The 15319-nt window shown below is 44.4% G+C and overlaps 2 protein-coding genes across 7 annotated transcripts in view; one reads left to right on the top strand and one right to left on the bottom strand.

The window, feature by feature from the left end:
* The window catches only part of IL16 (interleukin 16), a 37998-nt gene extending 32331 nt beyond the window's left edge, over positions 1–5667 (top strand). For 2 of the 4 annotated variants that reach the window (XM_054077623.1, XM_054077622.1), the window contains exons 17-21: positions 255–438; positions 2012–2113; positions 2817–3069; positions 3964–4089; positions 4346–5667. In XM_054077623.1, coding sequence (XP_053933598.1) covers positions 255–438; positions 2012–2113; positions 2817–3069; positions 3964–4089; positions 4346–4539 — 859 coding nt within the window. In that variant the 3' untranslated portion in view covers positions 4540–5667. The remainder of the gene's footprint in view (positions 1–254; positions 439–2011; positions 2114–2816; positions 3070–3963; positions 4090–4345) is intronic. The other 2 variants (XM_054077624.1, XM_054077625.1) reach the window with 2 other exon arrangements.
* A 1268-nt stretch (positions 5668–6935) lies between these two features.
* STARD5 (StAR related lipid transfer domain containing 5) lies at positions 6936–14131 on the bottom strand. 3 transcript variants are annotated; one of them, XM_054078186.1, is made up of 7 exons: positions 13992–14131; positions 13233–13398; positions 13111–13160; positions 11559–11691; positions 10051–10168; positions 8963–9056; positions 6936–8408 (listed from the first exon to the last, which is right to left on the bottom strand). In XM_054078186.1, the coding sequence occupies exons 2-7, from the start codon at positions 13320–13322 to the stop codon at positions 8261–8263; spliced, it is 633 nt and encodes a 210-aa protein (XP_053934161.1). In that variant the 5' UTR covers positions 13323–13398; positions 13992–14131; the 3' UTR covers positions 6936–8260. The 3 variants fall into 3 exon arrangements, with proteins under 3 accessions (XP_053934161.1, XP_053934159.1, XP_053934162.1); XM_054078184.1 differs by lacking the exon at positions 13992–14131 and having other exon boundaries at positions 13233–13444; XM_054078187.1 differs by lacking the exons at positions 13111–13160; positions 13233–13398; positions 13992–14131 and adding an exon at positions 11878–13088.
* Between the last annotated feature and the right edge of the window lie 1188 nt (positions 14132–15319).

The following is a 15319-nucleotide window of genomic DNA, read 5'->3' as shown; positions in this document are numbered from 1 at the left end:
AGAGCTGTAAGTCTGTTTTTGCCTGAAGCAGAGATTATTCCTATTCTTTTACATGATGGATCCTACTTCCATTAAACTAACCTGATTAATTTACATTTGTATGTATTTATAATAATTATTGTAGGAGCCACCACCTCAATTAAATGCTGATAAGATCAAAAGAGAACTGCTTTAAAATTGTCCGTGCTATGCTTTCGTGTGTATGTTCTTTCATAATTCAATATTTCTTTTTTATCCTTGTCACAATGGGACAGCCTCTCCGAGTTGAGAGAATATACTGTGAGTCTAACAGACAATGAGAAAGAGGAAGAGAAACAGGAACACGGCTCACCTCAAGCATCCGGCGTGTCAGGGCAGTCTGTCATCTCTCTCCTTTCCCCTGAAGAGTTAGCAAAGCTTATAGAGGAAGTCAAATCGCTAGATGAAGAAACCTTAAAGGTAAATCTGCTTTTTCTTCTGCTGTATGATTTTCAGAAAGCTGTGGAGCGGATGTGCCTGGTTAATCTTTGCTACTTGATATTATGACAAATGGAACAGTCATTTCAACATGTACCAGTAGTAATGTTCAGCTCTTTTAATAAAAAATCTTGAACAAGTCTTCCAAGATAACTAAGCAAGAGCAATACTCATATAACTAATAGGGTAAGAGTTATTCAGCCGGTAAGGTCAGTGTGCGCAGAAGCAGGTACTGATATTTTGGAGGCCCTTCTTTTGGAGGTTGCCAATCTGAGATAATCAATGCCTCATTTCTGGGATACTGAGCAACATTTAATCTTACTGGATTAATCTAAAATTGTGGTATTAGAATAAGCTCAGAATAAGTAAAAATCAGGGCTAAATATGTGCATTCTCGGAACTGTAAAGACTTTTAAATACTGTTCACACTCAAAGATAAAGCAGATAACATCCAGATCTCTGTGCTGAAAATGGTTCAGCTTCTTCTGGCAGCTGCATGCCTGCTGTGCTAAAACACTCCAAGCTGTGCAAAAGCAGCATAATTGCATTAATGCACCAGTGAACCTAAGCTAACATAGTTTTTGCCTCTTAGGCACCTGCAATGGCGTGTCTCACAGTCCTGATTTGTGTCACGTCTGCCTGTCAGATTACTAGGTATATTCTCAAGTCAGAGACAAATTCCTACTGACTACCTCAAACTTTGCTAGTATGTTGCAATCTAAAAATTTGACAAGTAAATTTAGTGAAAATGAAGTTTCCTATTAATTTGTGTTTCTTGTCAACATCCCATGGTGAAATTTTTGGTCTGATTAGCAATAGAAGCAATGTTGCAATGTTTCCCCCAACAGGACATTAGCGTCTCTCATATCACGCCTGTTTTCACAGACCTCTCAGGACAATCTCTCAGCAGTACATACCCTCTGCCTGGTTGCAGTTGGCCAAGGGATTCAATTGTGGAAGGAAACAAAGCAATATAAAAAAAAATACAACTTAGAGTTGCTCACATACTGAACTTGTTTGTGAAATTGTGGTCAAGAAAGCCATGTTTCCTTAGGAAAACAGGTTAAACAAGAGTTGTTACCTTATACAAACTCAACGCATTCAGAGACAACTTACTCTACTTATTACTAGAATGTTGTTAAAAAATAAAAATAAGACTGATAAACAGTTTTTAAGCAGTGAGACTTACATCTATGTGAGTTGTATGCCAAATCCTTTTTCCTCTTTTTCCACTCCGTGAAATGAGCCTCTAACATAATTCAGCAATACTTTCTGTTTTCTGCCATGCATATTATCTATACTCTTTAATATAATTCAATTTATGGTCCAGATTCAACTGATAACCTGTTTACCAAACCAGAACAATTTCAAACACAGAACAGCATTTTACAAAACAGGTAACTGATAGGCAAATCAGATCAAAACCAAATACTAAATATCCCTCGGTAGTATGCTTATGCCACCAAGACTTATTATAAAATACAAAATCGAGGTTTTTCAATCTTCTTGACATATCTGTTGGGAAGGTTTTGACATTCTTTCTTTCTCTGCCTAGGAATTTGATGATATTCACGTTACAGTTTTGCATAAAGAAGAAGATACTGGGCTTGGATTCAGCCTGGCAGGGGGCATTGATCTAGAAAACAAAGTGATAACAGTAAGTAGCATCTTTCTTAAAAAAGACTTCAAAAACAACTAACCTATCTAAAAATCTATAACTTAATGGTTTTAACCACAGAGGTTGGCTTTTGGCATAATCAAATAGGCGGCTGTACTGACAGGGTCAGAAGAATCATAGTGTTCATGGGTGAAAACAGGATCCTCCTGCATAGAGCTGCCCTCTCGAGGAGACTGGCAGTGTCTTCCTTGGGCACAACACTCGCCAGTAGCTCTGAAAGCTACAGAGAACAACACACAGCCCTCAGGAGGAAGCACCAACACTTTATTCACATGCTTATAGAAGACCATGCAGGGTGGGTCAGGAGGAATGAGGTGAACACATAGACATGCAAGGGGTCTGGAAGGTAGAAACTAGCTTCATGCCAGCTTCCTCACACTAGCAGAGCAGCAAGAGGGTCAGGAAGTAGCGTAGGTGAGGTCTGTACGACGGGCAGCAAGGCCTTTGCCCTCTGATACTTGGGCTAGCCAGATTTTCTATCTGCTTGAAGAAACCTGTGCCCAGAACTTCTCTGTACGATTTATTCAGCCCTTAGTCCTGAAACAGGTTAGAAGCAACTTGTTCCTGGCAAAAAAAATGGAAAATGCACGATAGTAAAAATTATTAACTCTGTGATCTAGTGATTTGTACATTTTTCTCCTCTTTCCTTGTGTGCGTGTGTGGTGACTGGATTCTTCAATAGGTTCACAAAGTGTTTCCCAATGGACTAGCATCCCAGGAAGGAACTATTCAGAAAGGAGATGAAGTACTATCCATTAATGGAAAGTCTTTTAAAGGTGCGACTCACAGCGATGCCTCAGCAATCATGCGGCAGGCTCGCCAACCCAGACAAGCTGTTGTTGTCACTAGAAGAGCTAAAGATGGAGAAAAAAATCACAATGCTTCAATCAACTCTAGTACATCTTCAGTAGCGAGTGATACCTCACAAGAGTCTGGTAAGTTCCGTGACTTTGCCTCACAGCCCCCACCTCCTAAGTGTTTACTCCTCACCTGAAAGCCTGGATGTTCATAAAGCGGCTCAGTGTTGGCTGTGTAAATCTAAGAACCATGATTAAAGACAGCACGCTTAATAAAACATTGCTGAAACAGGCATTTGGAATGACTTTGTTGGAAAGGGAAAAAATTAATGAGTTTCTAAAATAAAGGAACCCTCTGAAACAAAGCAAGTGTGATCCTCTATGAATTCTGTAGACATACAAAGAGTATAATTGTAGTAACACACCTAATTGAAGGTATAATGACAACTCACTGAGCAGTAATTCTTTATTCTAATATTATTACATTCCAGTTTTTAAGATTTTTTTTCTGTGAAAGACAATTTCAGTTTGAACAAACAGTGTGCTATTGTTTGACATAGCAGGTGGCTACATCTGAAACACAGCAAGGTCAGATTTTTGCAGAACCTTTCACATTCTTAAGATACCTTTGTGGGTTTTTCTCTAAAGCATAATTGCAAACCTGTAGTTTTATTTACATACTGCCAGTAAGCATTAGCATCTTTGTGGTTGATAACAATTCCTAACTAACATGAAGTCAAATATGCTTACCTTAAATTTCGTTCATTTAACAATTTTTCTAATTGTAGTAGATGTCACCAGCTTTTATTTTTGTATTTCCACTATGCTATGAATTCAAACATAACTTACTCTCCCCAACTTCCCAGAAGGCCTTGCAATGACAAAAAGAGGAATTAAAAGTTAGAGTTTCATTTTACATTTAGCAGTTCGTGGTGCCTTTGCAAACAAAACAGAGTTCATTTTTTTTGCAGCAGATGTTTTAGCTTTTCTGGTTATGTGGTGCTCATCTGATAAATTTCCATTTGTTTCCAGCAACTGAAGATACAATCTGCACTATAACTCTAGAAAAAACACCTGCTGGTTTGGGATTCAGTCTGGAAGGAGGGAAAGGCTCTATTCATGGAGATCAACCCATCATCATCAAGAGGATATTTAAAGGTAAACACGCTTAAATGCATACACTGCAGGATCTTAATGGATTCATACTTGTGCAGTTCATGACTGACTGCTGATTTATACCCACAAAACCTGTATTTTTTGTCAATGCATCATTATCCTGTACAGTGCCAGTAATTTGTTGCCTGCTGAGATCAGGTGGTTTATATCACACATGCTGGTGATCCTTAATAAGCAAAAGATCCGTTAAAGACTCCTCTGCACAAAGAATTAAAGGAAATTCATTTTCTGTCTCCAGGGACTGCATTAGAACAAAACAGCCCTGTCCAGCCTGGTGATGAGCTATTACAAGTGCACACAACTGCCATGCAAGGACTCACTCGTTTTGAAGCATGGAATATAATCAAAGCCTTACCTGATGGGCCCACCACAGCGATCATCAAGAGGAAGAAGCCAAGCTCTGTTACCGCTAAGTCATCTGAAACTTTGTAAGAGGATATATTTGTAATATTCGCCAATATTACAAACAGAAAATTGATTTTATTACTTGCAGCCCCTTGGCTAACACAGCAAGATACTCAGAGAACGCATAAAAAAAGTACGCATGATCTCACTGCCAGTTACAGAGCAAGATATCTGGAACAAAACAAAATGTGCACGATTCTTATTTCAACATTCAGAAACAGATGTTCCAAAGTGTAGAATTATAAAACAAAGATTATTAATAACATACTGTAATATGTAATTGTAATTAATATTGTAATAAAATATATGACGGCTATGGTATTCTCCTATTTTAAGCCATTAATATAAAAAAAAATCAGAAGCATATTCCATGTTAAACTTTCAGTCCTACGAGTCTTGCTTCCTGCTTTACCTTCCCAGAAGAAATGTGTCTACAAGCCTAAACACTCAAGAAATGAAAACCCTGAGAGGATGAGTAAAGGTCAGAGAAAGGGAGATTTAATTTTGTATGTCAAAAACAATGTGCCCTGAAAAACTCCAGCTTTTGTATTCAAACCACAAAACAGCTATAGAAGTCAAAACCTGTCAAGGCTAACTTTCTGCTAGTGGTTGGTGGAGCCATCTCAACTCCAGCACGCAAACATAAGGTAGTGGGGGGAGGAGGAGTGTCTTGCAGTGTTGCTAGGGTGAGGCAGGATGCTGAGGATATTGTAGAAGAGATTTTCCTAACCTTCCCCTGGCCAGAGGTCCGGGAGCACTACAGCAGGGGAGTACAAAGCTGTTTAGAACCAACACTTACCTTCTAACCACATGCATTTTTTGTGTTAATTTTGTAAGGAAAAGTACCTGTGAGACTGTTTGGGAATTAAAAGTTCTGAATCCAAATGTTTATTCTGGAAACACTAAATAATTTGGAGATAAATCTATGCTTCAGATGTTGCTATCGGCATTTTGGCAGTGCTCTCTAAGCATTGTATGAAATTCTACCAGAAACAGCTCACATATCAAGGACAAGACAGTCTTGTGCACCCATTAGGGCTTCTCTGACCTATTTCTCTAAAGGGAGAGATGCCACACTGGGATGGCAGTAACAACTCACCAGGTGAAAGCCAGATGGCTGCATTTGTTATTGTCCTTGGCTGTTCACCTTTCTGTACCCAGGAATTGCCGCACCCTTCTTCAATTACTTAATTCCACTAAATCATAAGCTGCAGTTCAGAAGCTGCTTTCCATGCACTTAACAAAATGACACAGAAACAGCAATTGAGAGAAAGGAAAGTAGGAGACACGGCAAAAGGTATTAATCGAATCCAGGCATGTAACTTGCCCTTCCCTCACAAGTCAACTCTATGTTAATATCCTGGAAAGAACATTCTTGACAAGCCATCTGCCCCAACACCTCCAACCCCTTTCCCAATTGAGTTGTCTTTTCCAAAAACCAGCCAATCAAATTGTACCTTTAACAACAGAAACGGGACTAGCTACAGCCATGGTACAGAATGCCTTAATTACTTCAATGCCATCTGCAGAACGTGTCCTCACCTGCAATAGCTATTTAATTTCATCAATTGAAGATTTTATATAGAACCATCAAGTTGAGTTTGATCTCATTTCTTTCCCGAGGTGCTCTTAGCACTTCAGTTCCATAGTTTTTCAAGTTTTTGCATGCCTCTGCACTTCCTGGCATCTGCCAAGATCAAAAGTCAAAACATGCTGTGTGACAGGTGTGCCTCACTGGTGAGCCCCTCCAAGAGCATTCAAGATGATCTTTGCCAAGATGTTTCCATCTTCAGTTTGGCAGGGCAGAAGGGTGAGTGTTAGTGTTAAGCACTCAGAAAAGGGATCTTTAAGTTATTCCAAGGAAGAACCTCACCTACCACCTTTATTGCTCAAAGCAATAAAAAAAAAAAAAAGGAATATATAATAAATAGCTAATAAAACCTCCATTTTCTGCAAATGGTTTACTTGCAGGAATAATTTGTGGTGACTTGAGCTCTACTCCTTGATCTTTTTGCTAATTAAATTAACCCTAATCCTGCAAAGACTTGCAGAGATGCTGAACTTCATGCCCAATAACTTCAGTACATCTTGATAAATGCGTATAAGCCTTTGTAATATCAGGGCACAAATCTCCCCTAGGTGAATTTGGTACTCTTCTTAAGTACAGAAAACAGCAATCTAAATCGGAAATAACAACCAGCTAAGGGCAAAGAAGTTGGGATAGTGAGTACTGTCACCAAAACACATCTATCCCCACAGTTAGTGGGGAGTGTAAAAGGTAGTGGAGGCTTTTCCCGGCCTTGTTGCATGGAATTCAGAGAGGTGCTGGAGGTCCAAGTGGCTCTTAAGTTTCCTTGATGGCAAAGCAGGCGTATGAGGAACCACTGTAAAGCACCATATCAGGACAAGAACAAGATGTAGCAGAAAAATATTTATTTTATGACACTCATATAAGTTTTTACATCTTTGTACACAAAGAAGGCTAGATTAAAATAATGTTTTCTTGAAAAATCTATTCCATAGCATGAGATTTACAGTAGGAAACTCTATATGCAAGTCCAAGCTCTCTACTAAATATAAAACAAATACAAGGACAGAAAGCAGAGCATATTAACCTTGTTAAATAATCTAGTTACAGCATTAAAATCACAACCTGCATTTAAATTCGTAATTCAGCAATTAGTTTTCCTTTTCTAATTATATGTAATCCACAGTAAAGTCTGATACTATTGCAGTAACCAGCACCATAAATATTTTCTAAAGCTGCACACAAGATCAGGAGCTGATTTCCCAAGATAGTTCTGTGAGGCAAACCAGTCTCAGAAAAAAAAAAGCAATGTCCTTATGGCCTGTCAAGTCAAGGAAAAGGTACAGAAAAGATTATTTACCCGTTAAAACCTCTCACCACAAGAGACTGAAAAATCTTCAGGTGCAGTTTAAAATTAGCAAGTAAAGTGCTTAAACCTCCTTATTTATTGCCACTCTTTCAGTGCAGTTTGTTTCACAACACTGGAAATCACCGGTTTTGGTACAGAGGGCGGAAAGGAAGAGTGTTTATTCACCAGCCCACAGACCTATGAACTGATTTGCACTGGCAGATCTTGACCTAGAAAAAAAAAAGCACTTGAGGACTATCCACAAAAATACCAAAGTCTGGTGGAACAAACAAGTGGGATCCTCCACACAATCCAATTTGTTCTGGCTTTTACCATTTGCTGGCTTGGACTCACCGATGCATTTTAGCAGTTCAATGAGTGCTGGCAGCAAAAGAGCTACCTATAATTTAGGGGAAGGAACATTTTCCAGAGGAGTTTATGGGGGGCTTCAGAGGCAAAACATGGCTGAACCTGCACCTGGCTAATGCCACAGCGCTAAGTGGATTTTAGCAATGCTCGTCCTCACGCACACAGTAACAAAGCATGGGCAAGAACAGATCTCGTATGTACACCATCTCCCTGCAGACAGGCAGCAGTGCTGCCTCCAGGATTCTTCCAGCTTCTGGTGTCATATATTTCTAATTATGAAAATGAAAGAGAACGTATTAGAAAAGAATGCATTGCTTTGCATAGAGACAGGTAGAAAATGCCGTTTTAAAAGCTTACTTTACTCAATCCATTGTTCCCCTTTCACCTTTCATGAAAAACCCTGTTGGTAGTAAAGTCCGGTACAGCCAACTTCCTATTTCTGCCCTCAGGCTGCCAGGTTTTCTCCCACCCTCAGCTGGTAGGGATGTCAGCAATTCGTCTTGTCACACTTTTAATGCCTTAACAGCTTTGGTCAGGTTACTGTAAAATCCAGCTATACTAGCTGGAAAGAAGGAATCCACCACGGTCTGAGGAAGATAGCCACCAAGATCAGTCTGAAAGAAACTGAGGAGTTGAGTCTTGTCTGTCTCCCTGCAAAGACAACGCAATGATTTTATAGACAGTGGTTTAAAACCATTAAGAAGTTTACAATGACTCATATATGTACTGTCTGATCATAGATATTTCTAAGTACTTTTCTCTTAAAAAACAAACAACAGGCATTAATTGAAAGTTTAATGAACATGGCTACCCCCACAAGTGGAATTACAGTTAAACCAGGCCCTAATGAGGTCATGATTCTGTTTATGAATGGCAACAGCGTAATAAACAACCAGATTTACCATAAATTAAGACCATATTTGTGTATTAGGCTGAACCTCTGCTTAACAGGTCAGTGAGAATCCTACCACGATGATGGTTTCTGTAACATTAAAGACTTCCCTTTAGGAAAATAAGAGACACCAATTCATTGCACAAAAAAGAGAGCAAAAGGGCTTTCAGTCATAATGATTACCAGTTAAAGAAAGACAGAAAGGTGTTACTGCCAAGAGGCTAGAGATCACATGTGGTCATAAACACAAACACGCTGCACAACACATAGAAGGGCGTTAGTATATATCATGTTCAACTAGACCACTTCTTACCCTGGAAGAGGTATACAGAAACAGCCACAAGGATAATTAAAGCCTCTCACGAATTCTGGTTGAGGAGGACACAGTGGGTGTTCCACGTTGGTGGCTGTAAGAAAATGCATTCAGCAAAAATGTTATTTTCACAAGAAATGGGAAAGAGTCTTTGGTACTCAAAGCACCAGCTGAGAGGAGAAAACACTTAAGAACAGCAGTATAACCATTTCAATGTGAGCCTGTGCCATACAAGTGGTCAGAAAAGACCATTAAAAGGAACCACTCTGACCGTGGAACGGAGAAACCAAAGAAATGTTAAATTTAAAAGCAACTGTTACTGAGGTCTGTACTGAGCTCTGAACTAAGCATCAAGACACTTTGAGGGAGTTTCACTGAACCCATATTGTGCAAGGGCATTGCTTTTCTTGAGAGATCATTGAAGTTACTTCCAACAAATCCATGACACGGAGGTATATGCCGCTTGACTGCTAAGAAGCTACACTCTAGCAAGCACATAAATACTTGGCAAGGCATTCCTGAACAGGATGGGAAAACGGGACAGCTGAACAGTAAGACAATAAAAGCACTGACTTGTAACAAGGAAAAAACAGGATGAAAGTGAAAAAAAACAAAAGAAACCTCCTTCTAAGCAGAGGCAGCCCCTTAAAAACTAGCACTTTTTAGTTTCATCAGAACAATTATTCCCATGTACAGGAATGGTACATTTGTTCAGTGACTGCACTGAAACATAGACATATTGTAGAAAATGCCACTTAATGACATTTAGCCTCAAAAGGACTCTTTTTCGAAAGTTCTGTAAATTCTTAAAAAAACAACAACAAAAGCATGCACAAATACCCATTCAATCTCAGCAGCACAGCAAGGGAATAAACCACAGACAAACAGTATCATCATTACCTGCGTGTTAACAGGACTTACATACTCTGAAGACAATGATGCAGAGAGACCACTAATATTTTATCTTTTGGTCCAGATCAACAACTACTAAACAGCACATTACTTATTTTCTATTTTAAATTTATTTTCGGTAGCTGCTGGTTATCTCTTAACATAGTGTGAACACGTTGAGAACACAGGAGCCTCACCAGCAGATAGCATTGTCCCATCTTCAAATTGCTTGATGAGTACTACATCCACAAATTCTCTTGGTGAAATAATCCTCATGAAAGCTGAAGGAGTTGTGGTTCTGCATACAGAGACAGTCTGGAAATCACAAAACAGCTTTGTATCAGTTGATGCTTTCAAAAATACATCAGAGAAATCCTTGTACTTTCTGGTACTCTTTCGGTTACACTTTATGAACTGTATTGAGGGGTTCTATTACACCCTTTGTTGAATGAAATGCTAATCAGCACAGTCAAAAGGCACTACAGCGTGTCGATGGAGGACAGTCTAATGGAGAAAAACAGACTAATAAAGCATTGCTCCCCGGTTGTTTAAGGACAAATACCACAAGGGATGCTGAAAAGTAAATCTGGCATATCTCTGCTCACAAGACAGTTAAAATGCTTCTGTATTCCAGTAAGTTAACAAAGATAACTTCTTTGTATTGTACTACATGGGATACAACTTTACAACCAGATCTGTTGCACTGCAGAAACCTTAATATTACCATCCCCTTCTGTGCATGCTCTAGGGTAGCAGGCTCATCAAAACAGATGTTTTTACCGCACTAGTAAGTGCTGGCAAGACTGATAGTCTATGAATTTCAAGGGGAAGGCTGCAGCACTCCTAAAGTTTAAGGCTGTAATTAATACTAACTGCCTGCAAGATTTCCTCAAGAAAAATAATTTTCCCAGGACTTCCACAAACTTTCCTAGAGCTGGTTGTGCTTCTACCCTGGCCACCTACGCCCACTTGATAGGGATCCAAATCCAATGCCCTTTTAAGGTTCTAAATAGCTTCAAAATAAAACAAAAATCGAAAATAGGACTGCGTAACTGCAGCAGCAAACTACTGCTGAAACACTGCCCTTTTAATCTGTGATGCTCCAAGTGCAGTATCTGCATTTTAATGACAGAGATACTGACGGAAAGCACTGGGTGCCAAGGTCAGTCAGCCCGTTAAAGGCAGAGTGCGACATGCACAGTTCAAAGCATGGCGTGCCGCCACAGTGAAAGACAGGACCTCAATTAACAGCTGATGACATGAACCCTTCACTGCTTACCTAAGTCTGTAAACTCTTTGCGTCACCTCCTCCCCCCTTACAAATAGCTTGTTAAAAAAATGATACTTTGCTCGATCTGCAGCTTTAACAACATTGTAGTGCTGGAATCTCTAATGTTACAAATTTACATATTTTTAAGTATGCAGTATTTGGCCATGAATGTATCAATAGTTCCTTTCAGAAAGATAAGCCACTGTTAAAAGAATATGAACAATTTATAAGAAAAGGAAGAAAGAAAAAAAAGCTGCCCAGTCCCAGTACTGCCAGACAGAACCTGAGAGGCTGCCCAACTTCCTGAAACCTTTTCACATCCCTGCACATAACATCAGCTTCATAAGGCTCTGCAAGGACAGGGTCTACGCAGAGCTCAACGCTTCTCAACACAGGCCTACGTTCATTGCACCAAAACAGTTTTAAGGAACTTACATCACTGATGGCTTCAATGACCTCAAAGTCCTTCACATTTTGGTCCCACTTGGTTCTGAGCCCACCGGCCACCGGCTTTATACATTCCCAGACCATCTGCGGGCTGGCAGGCACAATCCCTTCTCCCCGGTACCTGCGGCATGATGAAAAAAAACAAACCCTGCTGCCGTCCCATGCTTGGCCCCACCACGCCACCCTTCAGGACTGTGCCCTGGCTGCCAATAGGGTTAACCGTGTCTTGGGGTGCATCAAGCATTGCACTGCCAGCCAGTCAAGGGGAGCAATTGTCCCGCTCTGCTCTGTGCTAGTGTGACCCTACCTTGAGTGCTGTGTGCAGTTTTGGGCGCTGCAGTATAAAAAAGACATCAAGCTACTGGAAAGGGTCCAGAGTGGGCCACAAAGTTGTTGACGGGTTTAGAGGGGAAGTCGTACGAAGAGCAGCTGAAGTCACTCGGTCTGTTCAGCGCAGAGAAGACTAAGCGAGGACCTTGTAGCAGTATACTGCTATCTCACAGGAGGAGGAGGAGCAGGCACTGATCTCTTCTCTCTGGTGGCCGATGATAGGACCCGAGGGAATGGCAGGAAAATGTGCCAGGGAAGGTTTAGATGAGATATTAAAAGGACTTTAGACTGGATATTAGAAGGACTTGGGGGGTGCTGGCTGAAAAGAAGCTTGACAGCAATATGCACTTGCAGCCCAGAAAGCTAATGGTATTCTGGGCTGCATCAAAAGAAGAATAGCCAGCAGGCTGAGGGAGGTGATTCTGCCCCTCTATTCCTCTCTTGTGAGACCTCACCCAGAGTACTGTGTCCAGTTCTTGAATCCCCAACATAAGAAGGATATGGAACTGTTGGAATGGGTCCAGAGGAGGCTACAAGGATGATCTGAGGGCTGGAGCATCTCTGCTATGAGGACAAACTGAGAGAGTTGGGGTCGTTCAGCCTGGAGAAGAGAAGGCTCCGAGGAGATCTTATAGCGACCTTCCAGTACCTGAAGGGGCTACAAGAAAGCTGGGGAGGGACTGTTTGCAAAAGCTTGTAGTGCTAGGACGAGGGGCAATGTGTATAAACTGGAGAGGAGCAGATTTAGACTAGACATAAGCAGGAATTTCTTCACGCTGAGGGTGGTGAGACACTGGCACAGGTTGCCCAGGGAAGCTGCCCCATCCCTGGAGGTGTTCCAGGCCAGGTTGGATGGGCCTTGGGCAGCCTGGGCTGGTGGGAGGTGTCCCTGCCCATGGCAGGGGTGGAACTGGATGGGCTTCAAGGTTCCTTCCAACCCAGACTGTTCCACGATTCTCTCTGGTGACCAAGGATGGGACCCGAAGGAACAGCAGGAAGATGTGCCAGGGGACGCTTAAGTCGGATATTAGGCAAAGGCTCTTCAGTCAGAGGCGTTGGGGCACTGGAGCAGCTGCCCCGGGAAGCAGTCCCGGCCTGGCAATACTGAAGCAGCGCTCGGACACTGCCCTCAGGCACACGGTGCCAGTGCCGGGGCTGCCCCGCGCAGGGCCCGGAGCCGGGCGGGACGATCCCCGCGGAGGATACTCACACGCTGCCAGCGAACTCCGCCGAGGGCCTACAGGACACCGCCACCTCGCCCTGCGGGAGGGGAAGCGTCAGCCGCCCCGCCGGGCGCCCCGCACCTCCCCGCACCGCCCCCCACCCGCTCACCGTGCGCCGGCAGCCGCGCCAGCCGCCGGGGTCACTCCGGTACAGGCACAGCTTCTCTGCCGCCGCCTCGCCCAGCGCCGCGTATTCCATGGCCGCGCCGGGAGCAGCCACTGCCACCGCTGCTGCCTACGAGGGACCGCGATGTCCCCGCTGCCACCGCTGCTGCCTATTAAGGACCGCACCACCCCCTCACCTGAGGCACCGCGGCTGCCCCCGCCCCGCCCCCAGCCACGCTGATCGCCCCGCCCCTCTCCCGGCCCTCACATTTAGCCCCGCCCACCGCCACTCCCCTCGGTTCTAACCACCCCCGCCACCTTTAGCCACACCCCATCAGCCACGCCCCTCGTGTATAGACCCGCCCCCTCACCTGGGGGCCCGCGGCTGCCCCCGCCCCGCCCCTAGCCTCGCTCATCGTCCAGACACTCATGCCTCGCTCCGCCCCTCGGCTCTTGCCCCGCCCCTCGCCTCCCGCCGCACATGTAGCCACGCCCCTCACTCCACCTATCGCTCCGCCCACCGCCTCTCGCCACGCCCTCTTACCTGACCGCCTCCAGCCACGCCCATTGCCCTTCGCCACGCCCTTCGCCCGTCCCTCACCAATAGCTTCTCGCCCCGCGCATCGCCCCGCCCCCTCACCTGAGAGACCGTGGCTTCCCCCACCGCCCTTCACCTCTCGCCCCGCCCCTCGCCTCCAGCCCCGCCTCTCGCCTCTCGCTCCCTCAGCTGAGGGCCCGCGGCTGCCCCCGCCCGGGTTCTCACCCCGCTTTGCCCCCTCTGACCTCGCCCGTGGCGGGCAGCCAGGGCTCCCTTGCCGGCCAGAGAGCCGCTGGCGGGGCTCTGGCCCTCGCGGAGCCACGGGGGAGGCTTTGCAGCTTTCTGAGCCAAGAAATGGCCCCGGGGTCCGGTGGGGTGAGGGGTGACCAAAGGGACCCGGAGGGACCCTGATGAACGTCGTGCGGTTGAGCAGGGCTGAGTGCGGGGCTCTGCACCTGGGGCAGGGCAAGAACAACCACAGACACGGGCTGGTTAGACAAGAGGGTGAGAAGGCCTACAGGAAGAATCCTAGAACGGCGTGGAAGGGGCCTTAAAGATCACCTAGTTCCACCCGCGTGCCATGGGCAGGGGCATCCCACCAGAACAGGCTGCCCTAGGCCCCAGCCAAAAAATCGCTTGGTCAGAAAAGACCTTTGAGATCATCAAGCCCAGCCGCACCTGCCCCACTACTAAATCACATCCCTAAGCGCTTCATCCACCCATCTTTAAATACCTGCAGGGGTGGGGACTCAAGACCTCCTGGGCAGCGATTCCAGTGCTTGAGAATGTTTTCAGTGAAGAATTTTTTCCTGATGTCCAGTTGAATCTCCCCTGGCGCAACTGGAGGTCATAAAGAGTAGTGGTCAACGGCTCCGTGTCCAGATGGAGATCTGTGACGAGAGGTGTCTCTCCAGGGCCTGTACTGGGACCAGAGCTGTTTTAATACCTTCATCAGTGATACAATGAGATTGCGTGCACCCTCAGCAAGTTGGCAGATGACACCAAGCTGAGTAAAGCTGTTGTCACACTGGAAGGAAGGGGTGTCATCCAGAGGGACCTGGACAAGCTGGAATAGCGGGCCTGAATGACTCTCATGAGGTTCATCAAGACCAAGTGCAAGGTCCTGCAACCTGGGTCAGGGTAGTCCTGAGCAAAAGAACAAGCTGGGTGGAGAATGGACTGAGAGCAACCCTGAAGAGAAGGACTTGGGGATGCTGGTGAATGAGAAGCTCAATGTGACCCAGCAATATGGGCTTGCAGCCCAGAAAGACAACCATGTCTTGGGCCGCATCAAAAGAAGTGTGACAGCAATGTGAGGGAGGTGATTCTGCAGCTCTTTTCTGCTCTCATGAGACCCTACCTGGAGTCCTCTGTTCATTTCTGGAGTCCTCAGCACAGGACAGAAAGGACATGAATCTGTTAAAGCAAGTCCACAGGAGGGCCATGAAGAGGGCTGGAACACTTCCCAAATCAGGACAGGCTGAGAAAGTTGGGGTTGGTCAGCCTGGAGAAGAGAAGGCTCCAGGGAGATCCTATAGCAGCCTTCCAGTATA

Source organism: Cuculus canorus, chromosome 12 (assembly GCF_017976375.1).
Source record: "Cuculus canorus isolate bCucCan1 chromosome 12, bCucCan1.pri, whole genome shotgun sequence".
NCBI lineage: Eukaryota > Metazoa > Chordata > Aves > Cuculiformes > Cuculidae > Cuculus > Cuculus canorus.
This window is presented reverse-complemented; position numbering and strand designations above follow the sequence as displayed.

What these genes read in the sequence shown, in the direction of transcription:
- STARD5 (XM_054078186.1), bottom strand. Translation starts at nt 13,322, where the DNA reads ATGGAATACGCGGCGCTGGGCGAGGCGGCGGCAGAGAAGCTGTGCCTG. An exon ending in GCGGAGTTCGCTGGCAGCGT is followed by an intron (nt 11,692 to 13,110) that starts GTGAGTATCCTC and finishes ATCATGCCGCAG; the next exon opens with GTACCGGGGAGAAGGGATTG. An exon ending in TCATTGAAGCCATCAGTGAT is followed by an intron (nt 10,169 to 11,558) that starts GTAAGTTCCTTA and finishes TGTGATTTCCAG; the next exon opens with ACTGTCTCTGTATGCAGAAC.